General features: G+C 48.9%; 4 protein-coding genes across 4 annotated transcripts; 2 read left to right on the top strand and 2 right to left on the bottom strand.

Annotated features, from left to right (window-relative positions):
* Positions 1 to 1379: 1379 nt before the first annotated feature.
* Positions 1380 to 3651, bottom strand: BO79DRAFT_195808 (putative GABA permease; the record flags this gene model as incomplete). Its single annotated transcript, XM_025681159.1, has 7 exons — positions 3149 to 3651; positions 3028 to 3098; positions 2866 to 2979; positions 2713 to 2795; positions 2259 to 2660; positions 1886 to 2211; positions 1380 to 1829 (listed from the first exon to the last, which is right to left on the bottom strand). The coding sequence occupies exons 1-7, from the start codon at positions 3305 to 3307 to the stop codon at positions 1380 to 1382; spliced, it is 1605 nt and encodes a 534-aa protein (XP_025539271.1). The 5' UTR covers positions 3308 to 3651.
* An 856-nt stretch (positions 3652 to 4507) lies between these two features.
* On the top strand, positions 4508 to 6606 carry BO79DRAFT_19503 (uncharacterized protein). The gene is made up of 5 exons (XM_025681101.1): positions 4508 to 5004; positions 5063 to 5167; positions 5230 to 5454; positions 5541 to 5683; positions 5788 to 6606. Exons 1-5 carry the CDS (start codon positions 4807 to 4809, stop codon positions 6287 to 6289), a joined length of 1173 nt encoding a protein of 390 aa, XP_025539270.1. The 5' UTR covers positions 4508 to 4806; the 3' UTR covers positions 6290 to 6606.
* Positions 6342 to 8760, bottom strand: BO79DRAFT_238022 (glycoside hydrolase family 47 protein). Its single transcript, XM_025684766.1, has 4 exons — positions 7813 to 8760; positions 6978 to 7715; positions 6665 to 6922; positions 6342 to 6605 (listed from the first exon to the last, which is right to left on the bottom strand). Exons 1-4 carry the CDS (start codon positions 8505 to 8507, stop codon positions 6557 to 6559), a joined length of 1740 nt encoding a protein of 579 aa, XP_025539269.1. The 5' UTR covers positions 8508 to 8760; the 3' UTR covers positions 6342 to 6556.
* A 1286-nt stretch (positions 8761 to 10046) lies between these two features.
* On the top strand, positions 10047 to 11101 carry BO79DRAFT_287888 (uncharacterized protein; the record flags this gene model as incomplete). Its single annotated transcript, XM_025688636.1, has 2 exons — positions 10047 to 10060; positions 10117 to 11101. 2 exons carry the CDS (start codon positions 10047 to 10049, stop codon positions 11099 to 11101), a joined length of 999 nt encoding a protein of 332 aa, XP_025539268.1.
* Positions 11102 to 11393: the final 292 nt, after the last annotated feature.

The following is an 11393-nucleotide window of genomic DNA, read 5'->3' as shown; positions in this document are numbered from 1 at the left end:
TGACATGACCCGTCGTTCTCCATAGCGGGCTGGGGAAGAATGAAGATCAGGGGGAGGAAGAAGAGGCTAGCTGTATGATCAGATTACACAATATGATGCAGCGGACTCCGGAATTACGGAGTTTCGAGTGGTCCCGTGCATTGATTCATTCATTCAATCATTTACCTCTAGCTCATCTTCCTCCTGTAAGGGGGTGAGTGGCACACACACAGAATATGCTATCGTCGGAGTGTCCGATGTAGCAGCAGATGAAAGCTGAATATTGCGCTCTTCCCCTCTGGTCGGATAATTCAGCCGAGTTCACACACAGACAGACAGACACACTTGGTCTGGGCCTGCCTGGGTTCGCGTTACGCAATCAGGATCACCCAACCAACCAACCAACCCCCTTCGGCACACATACCCAGCGGGGAGGGGGGGGGGGGGGGGGGGCTTATCTGATCGAGCTAGAACCCAAGGCTCTGGGGCTGGACGGAAGACGCTATCTACTAGCTAGTTAGCTATCTATTATTGACTAGTGACTAAATCGGGTGTGTGGGTGGGTTCCTTTGATGCGACGGTCTCTACTGTTATGGGTTGGCGTGGTGAGAAAGTACGTTGTGTCTCCGTACTTTTTTGTGTTGTTCTCGCTGGCTGTCTTGTTTGTTATGCCTTATTTTGCAAGTATGAGTCCTTTCTATTGATCCACTACAGCTCTTGCTAAATTTATCAGGTGCAAATGTCCCTCCTGGACCTTCCGTAAGTCTCTATCTAACCCGTCCCATTTCTGAAGAGGCTATGACGCCGCGCGCGCACGGTTACACACACTCTCACACTCTCTGACACACGGCAGGGATGATGACCGATCAGGTATTCATTCCGTCCCGATGTGCCCGACAGAGAATGACCGGCCGCGTTTCAAGGCTGAGCAGCGGGACTATATATCCCTGTCTGATGATGTAACTTAGTATTGGCATGTTGTTCGGTGGACTAGATAGCTCCGGTTCATGTGTGTGTAAATCTTTACTTGCGCGGAGGTAATAGTGGTTACTAGTTGTTGTGCATTGGTCATGCAGGGTAGCATTTCCGCGGGTGAGATGGATACCCAATTGCCGGGGTTTACCCTGGACTGGGCCGCCTTCTGGTCCGTTTTTGATGTCTAGTAATAGTTGGTTCTAGTGTGTTGTTGTTGTTTATGTGGAAATTCTGGGACGAAATGTGCATTTTATGTCAGAGATGGTTTCTTGCTTATGGAACGAGCGCATTTTATACTCGTGTCCCTTTAGATAAGTGGTTGAACGCTCGATATAAGGTTCTTACGTTGGATGTACGTACATACGGTAGTTACTAGACTGTATTCTATACAAAACAAGCGTACTGCTATATACTGCACTCAGCCCTCACATCTCATCCAGATCAATGTCCCTCTTCACCAAGGCCACCGGTGCAATGAACTGGTATCTCCCCCAGAAGTAATAATACACCGATGCAAACCCAACCATTGCCAGGTACATAACGACACTCCAGTTCATACTATGCGCATCCACGGTTTTTGTCAGTGGAAAGAACGAAAAGACAAATATCGGAAATAGAAACGCGAGACTAGCAATATTGATGCCCATTCCGAACCGGCCGAGCGACCATCGTCGCGGTGGGAGCTTTTCCCCGCGCAGTCGCTTCAGCAGAACACACCCAATGGACAGGATGTAGGCTGACATGAGCGATGTTATTGTTAATGAGATAACAGCGTTCAGGGCTAGGTTGGATCCGATGTTGATGAGGCTTAAGAGTGCAGTAACGACTAGTGAGACGAGGACAGAGTTTAGAGGTATATTCCAGCCGGGAGTGACCTGCAAACTGGTATGTTAATGAATAGAGCTGGTAGCTGTTGTATAATAGTACTTACATATGCAAAGAATGACGAGAATGGGAGTCCTTGGTCTCGCGCAAATGACCACAGTTGGCGGGATGCTGTGGCTACTTCGGTGATTGTGCTGGCGGTCAGTGTGATCACTAGTATAGCTGCCATAGTGTTTGCTGCCGCGTAGCTGCGGGTGGTGTTGTAGAAGATCTGGATGAATGGAAACCCAGTTGGACTCTGCAAGATGTTGTTGACATCTCCTAAAGTAAAGCATAGGGTAACAATCATAATGAATCCAAGAATGCCATTAACACCCACTGCAGACATCATAGCCTTCGGGAGTGTTTCTGATGCGTCCTTAATTTCTTCCGCTACCTTTGTATTAGAACCAGGCTTTCGATGGTGAAGAGGCACATACACATATGAACAGAGCAATCGTATCCAATCATTGAAGTGATAGTGGTAGACAAGCCGACAAGAGTAGCGGTGCCAGGACTTCCCCATCCGCCTCCATCGTTGAATTCGGTGAAGACAGCCTTTGCGCTATTTCGAGGAGCAAGTACCCAAAGTGGGATAATGATAGCAAATAGACCCACAACATGAATGATGAGTATCAGTCCCTCAACCATAGGGAGATTCTTGGCTAGAAATGTGTTGAATAGGATCGAAAATGCCGTGATAGCTATAACCAGCAGAGTACCGTGCCACCGCTCGAATTCGTATGTCGGATGATTTAGCACTATCAACCCTTGAATTATTGTACCTGCTAAATATGCAATGGCTACAATGGCACATTGCCAACCTGTTGCACACAGCCATCCTGGCGTCTTTGTCAGTCTTGGGCTGGGAGAGCGCATGTAATGTCGACATACCCGTTATATAGCTCAAAAACTTCTGCCCCCTGTGAGGAGCGAATTCTGATACCCAATGATATTGACCACCTGATGTTGGTGACCTTTGATCACTTATTAGGACACCTTGTTTCTCCTTCCGAGCAATAAATCCTCAAGGGGTTTAACACGTACATAGATGCCATCTCAGCTATGCTGGCAAAGACAAGCGCGAAGCCGGCTGTGACGATGATAAAGCCCCATATCAACCCAGCGGTCCCTCCATCTGTCAGACCACTGGTCAATAACCTGCTCATAGATTAACCGATGCACTATAGTTTCTGTAGTAGTACTCACGTTAAGATGACCTCCCATGTGGAGATCAATGTACAGCCGAATCCAAGTATCGAGATGAATCTAAAATTTCGCTATCTTGCATTAGCATAAGGTAGCTATAGCATGAAAATAAGCATCCTACCCTTAAGACCTGGACACGGCCCAGAGCACTCATATCCCGCTGGTCTCTTACAGTACCCATGTACTTAGGGGCCACAAGGCCCTTGGGTGCTTTCTCAACATTCTGAGAACAACCTTTCACATATATTTGCCCTTCGATGTTGCCACTCTCGAGGGTCATGATGAAGGCTAATGTCCAAGGGTGTATGATTTCAGTTGGAACAGACACTGAGATTACAGACACAGACAATGGCCGTTATTCCCTCTAGAACGGTAGGCGGCTGGGTATCAATTAATCCGTTTCAACGCATTCTTGTGGCGCTGGGTCACAATCTTCAGCCGGACACGACATGCTAGATAAAGGCAATTCTGAAACATATCCTGGAATTGTATGTGCGTATTGGTGGCTTCGTAGCGCAGATCAAGTATGCTTGCTTTTTCTTGTGTGATTCTCGGGATCCCTATACGAGCTCGCAGTTGGGCACAATGACGGATATATCCAAGACATTGATGCCTTGACTCAAGTCTGAGACCTGTCAAACAATACTGAAAAGACTCTAGACCTTCTACCTCGAGATATTTATGGTGGCTTTACCTATGTCCAGGCTGTCGGGATGAGGAGTCCCAGTTTTGTTCCCAAGTAAGGGGTAGGACAGACGGGAGGGCAGCCAGTCTCCGCGGGGAGAAAAGGCAACCTCCCACGTTTGATTTACGAGCATGTGCCCATCACCATGAGTTGCACGGGTTTGTGGCTTTAAGCGAACAATATAAATGTCGATCTTGATATTGATCCTCATCACCGCTGCATTAGATATTGCTTTGTCACCTACCGTAAATAGTAATGCCTCTGTAAAGTTGTTGAGCGCAGCGTTAGACCCATCGGGATCAAGCAAGGTTAGAACGAGGGAGAGCAATTGAGACACCGGCCAAGGACAATTCGATTGATCACCACACAATCTCGCGGTATTTTTCACGGCGGTACTCTTGTAGTCCAAAGAGCTGGAACCAATCTGCATGCTAAATACACACGAGCCTTCTTGGAGACATACCATTGCAGGACAATATGCTTTTTGCTCTGGCATAGCCACACGCTGCGTCAGAACCCCATTTGTACCACCTGACAGATCGTCATCTTGAACGTGGGCTGATATGCAGCCCCTTAACAGCGCTTGATCTAGCGGTCTAGATCGGCACAGAGGTTCTGGTCTTCACAGAGCTCCTAATCGATGTTTTACCTCAAACAGCAAGTTAGCCCCTCGATGATTAGTTGTAGAGATATTCACGCACTTTACCCATCCTCTGACAATCCAGGACGAGGCAACGGACCTGCTGATCTCTCCCAGATTACGCCTCTTGTCTGGCTAACCATGGAGAATTTACTTTCCCCCCGACACCATCATCCTGGCATGTGGCCCGTGTGCCCAGACAAAGGCATATCGCTAGACGTGCATCATGTATCTTGCATCGCATGCGTGGGTTCTAACTCAGTCACAGAAAAAATCAGCCAACCAGCCACGATGAGTGCGCATCCTGGAAAAGCAAAAAGGCAACAATACCACCTTGTATAAGAGCATATCTCCACCATCCTGGTCGAAGCTTTTCGTAGATGATGGTCTTTGCTTTCGTTTAACTGTTCCCAGGATCCGAGAGGCAATCAACACATCCTGTCTCAGCCATAGCATGAGCGGCCCGTATGTCCCGCCGGGACAATCTCCCCCTTTTCAAGTGGTAGATGATTTGCATCATGGAGCTTGGATTATCATCACTGGAGCTTTGGGTTTGGTCGTATCTCTCGTCAGCTTCTTTATCAGATTGTATGTGCGACTTGCTCTCCATCCGCCGTTTGCATTTGATGATTATCTTCTCCTTGGAGCGACGGTAAGTCAATTGATCTGGGTTTTGAATACCTGTGTTAACGAGGATTGTCGAAATATAGATAGTAGCAACAGTGCAAGCAGCACTCCTCTTCAATGCCGTGTCACATGGTTTCGGGACATCAATCCACCTTCTGGAACAAAAACAGGTGGATAAAATTCAAACGGTGCGTCTGCTATCTCATCATCTTCATACAAGACATACTAATTCCTTCCTAACAATAATTAGCTCATCACAGTCAGCGACATCCTCTACCTCATCACCGTCTACATCTCCAAATGCTGCGTCTGCGGCATCTACCTTCGTCTCACGCCCCAGAAATGGCATAACCGAGCCTCCATAGCCACTCTCGCTCTATGCACGGCATGGGTCATACCGGCTGTTTTCATCATCGCGGTGAACTGCGAATTGAATCGACCCTGGAAAGGTTCCGGAGGACAATGTGTGAATCTGGTACACTCCTCCTAGCATCTCTGCAGACAACTTATACATATAGTAGACAATCAACTGAAGGATATGACTAACAATTCGCTCTCAAGTCCAAACGCTGGCAATTCATCGTCGCATTGGACATAGCGACTGAGCTCATTATCTTCGGATTAGCCGTCTTCCTACTCTGGGGACTATTCATGCCTCTTAAGCGCAAGCTGACTATCGGATTTGCGTTTATGTTTCGGCTTCCGTGAGTAACTATCCTTCCCTCCCACCTACTTACCTTTCACCCAGCCTCAAACAAAAAGCGAATGGCACAGATCACTACTGACACCCGTGACTCCAAAACCAAAGCTTGATAATCTTCTCCGTCTTCCACATCTACACCATCCTACTCCTCGTCCACTCCCCCGATCCCACACTAGCCGTCGTCACACCCATAATCTGGGCCCAGGTTGAGCTCAACTACGCTCTCGTGGCATGCAGTATCTTCTGTCTACGGCCGTTCATGGCGGCTGTGAGTACTAATTACGGGACGGCGGGTGACTCGAATCTCGAGAGTACGAGTGGAGTGTCGCGGTCGTGGAAGGTCGATTCGTCTAAAGCGGGGTCTGGACGACAGACTTGTTTTAATCCTGAGGAGAGGGGATCGTGGGGGGTATCGAGGAGGTTTGATGGTGGGCATAAGGCAGGTCCTGTGGCTGAACCTGATATTGAGCTTGTTGAGATGGATGGGCAGCGCAGTGTTGGAAGTGATGGTGGGAGTGCGAAGATGATGATCCGGAAGGATGTGGAGTATACGATTGAGTATGATTCGCATCGTGACTTGTGTATGTCTGGTGCTGATTGGAGGTAGTAGTACTGGGCTACTATTACTGTCCTATCGGTGATGGACTAATCTCGTGTTTGCAAATGTATATATTGTATAGTATAGCGCCTCTATATGATTAGCGCTCTAAATAAATGAAAAACTCCATAGGAAATACCAATGACGCCTTCACAGACTATTTACTGATCAGGTGGTTTTTCATATGCATAAAGACCATCTGGTGTCAAAGGTTAATCACTGATGGCGACGCCTGTTCGCCATGTATGTTTATCACAAACAGAAAACTCAACTGCATTATGTACTTGAAGCAACTGGACGTTTGAAAGGGTGTGCTTCCGTATTCCTGCTAGATGTTTAGCAAATTGTCTATATGAGGATTGGAGAACGATTCGTGAAACTTACAACACATATTCATCCAGGTTCACGAGGTCCGGCTCGGAAAATATGAGGTAAAAGTATTTCAGAGTCTCTGCCAGCCAGAAACTCTCCATGTAGTCCATCTGCGGTGACTCGGGGTCCCGTACATCGGAAATAGCTGCGTGCCCAAACGAGGTCCGCGTCATCTTGTCAATATTTTGAAACATCCTCCACGCAGCATCCTGCAGAGACCGGTCCCCCGTTATACGGTACATGATAAAAACCGACTCGATAGCTTCGGGTCTAAGATGGGATTAGATGGAGAACACAAGTGTCACATATTATCGAACGAACATACCGCAGTAGATACTTGGGGTCAGGAATATCGGCCACGCCTGGCGGCAACTTCTTGCCATCCTTTGAGGTGCTTGTGGGCTGAGAGCTTTGAGGCAGCTGGCAATTTTCATCGTCCTTACACACAGTAAGATGCAAAATCTCTGGCATGATTCCAGTCGGCATAATATCATAGGCCCAAATGCACCCATCGACCAACTTCCGCGCCACAGCCAAATCTTCGGGTCGGTCGAACACCTTAGACCCTATGCCGACAGTACCTCCGAGGTAGCACTTGAGATGCTCCCACTGGGGCTCTAGGTTATTCCGGCTGGAAGATCCAGTAACGCGGAGGTTCCCAGCAAAAAGGATATCGCGGCCGTCTTCGGTCATCGGGCGGAAAAGCAGGCGGCTCTTCAACGCCTTCATGAAGGAGTTGTACATTCTACGGTACTGACTGGTCTGCCCTCCCAGAAGCATATGCTCTTTCGGGAGGTACTCATATGTCGAGTCAGCCATTCCTCCGATGGTGAATCGGGGGTCAGCGAATTCCAAGTCCTTAGCATTGACCATCATGGGCCACATCCCAGGTACATCGGTTGTCTCCTGCGTATCCTCGAGAAAATCCGTTATCCTTTGGATAGCATCAAAGTATTTGGGGTCCTTTGTTAGTTGAGAGAGTCGCGTAAATTCTAGGTTCAATGAACCGAGCTCAGCAAGTATGGTGTTTCGGCCCGGCTCGATGCTCAGACCATCCGCAGATCTAGATTCCAGTCAATATGGCCCAGCTTGAGTCATAATGGTGCCCTAGCGACACCTAGGAATCGCTTGGCAACCGAGGCATCTGCTGGGTGTCTTACCTGGTCCATTCCCACCTCGATTGCGGCATTCGGTTACGAGTGTCAAATGATCCATAAATCATGTCCGCAATTTCCACTGCCTTCTTCAAGAGAATCGGATATTTACCCTGGGTCAAGTCGTAGGCACCAAGAAGCCCGCCCAAGTACCGAATGTTAGTCTCGAAGACATTAATCTGAATGGCGCTGGTGGTAGTGAAGTCGATGTACTCAAGCGCTTTCACAGCCTCCTCAAACTCCTCAGTGAGTCCCATAATAACGAGAGTATCTAGGGAATCCACCAAAGTAGCTGCCCAACCCGCAAAGGTCTCGCGGTGGCCACCAGTGAGGGGAGAGAGCTCGTCTTCCAGCCAGGCATTGTTCCTGTACCCTTTCCACGCGTGCTGGAATGCTTTCTTGACCGCATGCTGCCTTTTCACCCGTCCCCATCGTGCAAACCACGACTCCTTAGAGAACTTGTGCTGGATTTGTGGAATAGTGGATGGCGCAGTCGAAGGAAGAGGGATATAATCGGAGATCGGGTACTGCTCGGCATGCTTCCGCCAACGGATCCTACCCTCTTTATGCGGGGGAGGGTCATATGGGTTTCTGAAATGATGGTGGTAATGTGGCTTCGCACCGGGCGGTAGACTCGAGAAAAGAGCGTATGTAATGCATAGGAGAATGATGGTGGGTAGGAGGTAGCTCCGTCGCGCCATGGTTACGGCAAACTATAGACAATACTTGATAAAGAATCGCTAAAACAACGAGAAGCAGACAGCAGAAAGGAGAGGACAGCTGTGCAGATCACAGCAATGGGTTATATTAATCAGATGAGAGGTAACATCGGAGATGTGTGAGCATGCTCAATGCCAGGTTTACCAGTAATCGGCCCAGCGAGCTAACGCCAACGAGATTAAAAAGAGGGGATGGTTCTGGGGATGAACACCAAAGGACCGACCAAGGCGACGGTTCTTTGCAAGTGCAGCACGCTGGTACAAACTAGACAAGGCATGGGCACCGTATATACCCTGTTGTCAAGGATCGCCCCTGGTCCGGTCTTTCTATCCCAGTTGTCGCGAGCAAATAAGCATTGGCGCTGCGGTGGAGGTATGTTGCATCCGAGCGTTTACTGCTCCATCTTACAAGCGCCTAGCCATGGGTGGCATGTTGATCGCAAAGAGGAGAGGGTGAATGGCTGAAAAGGTTCATTGGCAACGAGACTTACCAAAGTAAGTAATAGTCGAGCGGAGCGTAAACAAGCAATATGGCAAAAGGATCTGCCCATTGCGTAAGCTAGTGGTCCCTTGGACCCTGGCTGGTCTCAAGGATCGCAGAATAGGGAGTGGTAGTCCACCTGGAGTGGGTGCGATTTTCTATTCTTGACCACTTGACGTCGACTACTCCAAAACTAAGACCCCTTTGTGGTCTCAGCCTCATTGTCCGGAGTATTTGTCCCGCGTCTTGGCAAGGAGAGACATACGCGCGTACTGTGTAGAGAACAGAAAATGGAAGTGTGTTCCCCTGGATATTCCAGACCAAAGTCTAGACGGATCTCAGACGTCGCTGTGGCTCAATCAGAGACAGAGTCGGGGATATAATGTGAGAGTGGAGCCCCGAGGACCCAGACGGCCCAGGAATTGATTACTGTTGGTACTCGAAGTGGAGGTGGGCCAGTGAACAGCCACAGACAATGGAGGAAATGAGTGTCGGAGGTCGGAGTGGGAGTTAATGCCAGTTGGGGTCGAAGTTGTTGCTTGGGGGCGGTGTTTGACCGGTTTGCACCTTTGTGGCCTGGACCCCAAGGCAGTCAACATTGTCTCCAAGTCATGACGGGTCACATGCCCGAAAAAGCCACGGACAGTCCAATCAGTCCTACTAGAGCTGTGGGTGATATACTCAAAGCAACATAAACTGCTATTGCATTCTTCTTGGTATGTCTAGATAATCTCCACCAATAGCACGGACCCATCCAATGCTTAATATACTAATGTGTAATCAGACATAAACGAATCGCGCTCCAAATGAATTACCTGTGCTGCCTGCTTACTACCAGACTCGATATCAATTGAACCCATACTATTGTCATTGACTCTTACACATATCTATCGCACTTCTTTCTTCCCTTGCATTCAAGAAGATACCCCTCTTGTCCTTACCTTGGCACGTGAATCCCTTCGTAGGCGCCCTACTCAAGGACAAGAGAAAACCATCCATAGAGATACAACATCTATCAAGGGAATTCCAAATACTACAAAATGCCTATTACAGGGTAAGCGCTCACCAATTATCACTTATCCTCATATCATGTTAACTCCAACCATCCAGAGTCTACTTCATCCCCTCCAATCCAAATGCATCCACAGGGCTAGCCACAATCACAGAGCGCCTACACACAGCCCTAGCAGACGAGCCAACATTAGTAGGCCGTTGGTTCCTCGAACACAGGCTAATGCGCGATACGCCATCATGTGTTCCAGCCTCAGCATCTCAGCGCCAAGTGCAACCGCGCTATATGCAATTTCTATCACTGTCTTTTCACTCCAATCACGGCTTCATCTACACCTCTGAAGCAGTAGAAAAAAGCACTCACCACACGGCAACCAGTGTTAATACCACACCAGCTGGCTCACCCCCCAATACTTCTCCTCAAAATGGAGCGCCAGGCGCAACAGCGCCCACCTCTTCCACCCCATCTAATGCCGCTGCACCGTCAGGAGGACCAATGGTCATGACCACCGTGCCGCTTCCATCCTGTAATGCTCTTTTTCAGCACTTCGGCTACGCCTGCCAGCCTTTCTGGTGCCATCGACACACGGTCACCGTACCAGGCGGCGTGGTCTACGATGTGGGTGACTTTCGGGTTCGAGTGGGTGATGTGCGACAGACTCAGCCAGCAGCGAGGGTGCGCGGAACAGTTGTCGAAATCGAATGGCGGGGTCCGTGTATAGTCGATTCGATTTCAGCTCAACGGAGTCCGAGCGACGGGCAATTAGCTGATGATGACGACTCCGGGATTGATATGGCGTTCCCGGATGCTATCGAAGATGCGGATATTGATGCCGAGTATGCGGCCAGTGCGGCGTTGATCCGGGAATTCTGGGCGAGGCTGGGCATTGAGGGGGCCAGGGAAGCTATCTTGTTGCCGGATGTGGGGAAGGAAGCTAAGGATCGGTTGAGGAGGTTGAAGCAGAAGGGCAGACATACTGTTTCTGACGAGGCAAACCTACAGCAAGCGGATGAGGATCCGGATCCGGACGCGGGTGTGGATGTGGCGAGGCAATTTATGGAGATCTTTAGGTTTAATCGGTAAACTACCAGTCCTCGATGTTGAGATGAATCTAATCTGAATTGTGTTGGGGGATTGCTTATTTAAGAAAATGTATGATCATCATGCTGGCAGATCATAGATTGAAGGGAGATATCTCGTATATTAAGTTCCGGGTGGCATGTGGCACAAGGAATGTACGCGATGTGCAGGGGTAGACTAGCCGTCAAAGAGTGCTAGAAGCTGAGTTATCCGAAATAAGGCCTCCACATTCAGTGCTCTTTGTTGAGAACCGAAGGCAATATGCGGGACTTTGACGAAATAGCAGCATAAACCC

The sequence above is a fragment of the Aspergillus costaricaensis genome, assembly GCF_003184835.1.
Source record: "Aspergillus costaricaensis CBS 115574 unplaced genomic scaffold BO79scaffold_17, whole genome shotgun sequence".
NCBI classification, from domain to species: domain Eukaryota; kingdom Fungi; phylum Ascomycota; class Eurotiomycetes; order Eurotiales; family Aspergillaceae; genus Aspergillus; species Aspergillus costaricensis.
Note: the sequence above shows the minus strand (reverse complement) of the source record. Positions and strands in the feature narration are given on the sequence as shown.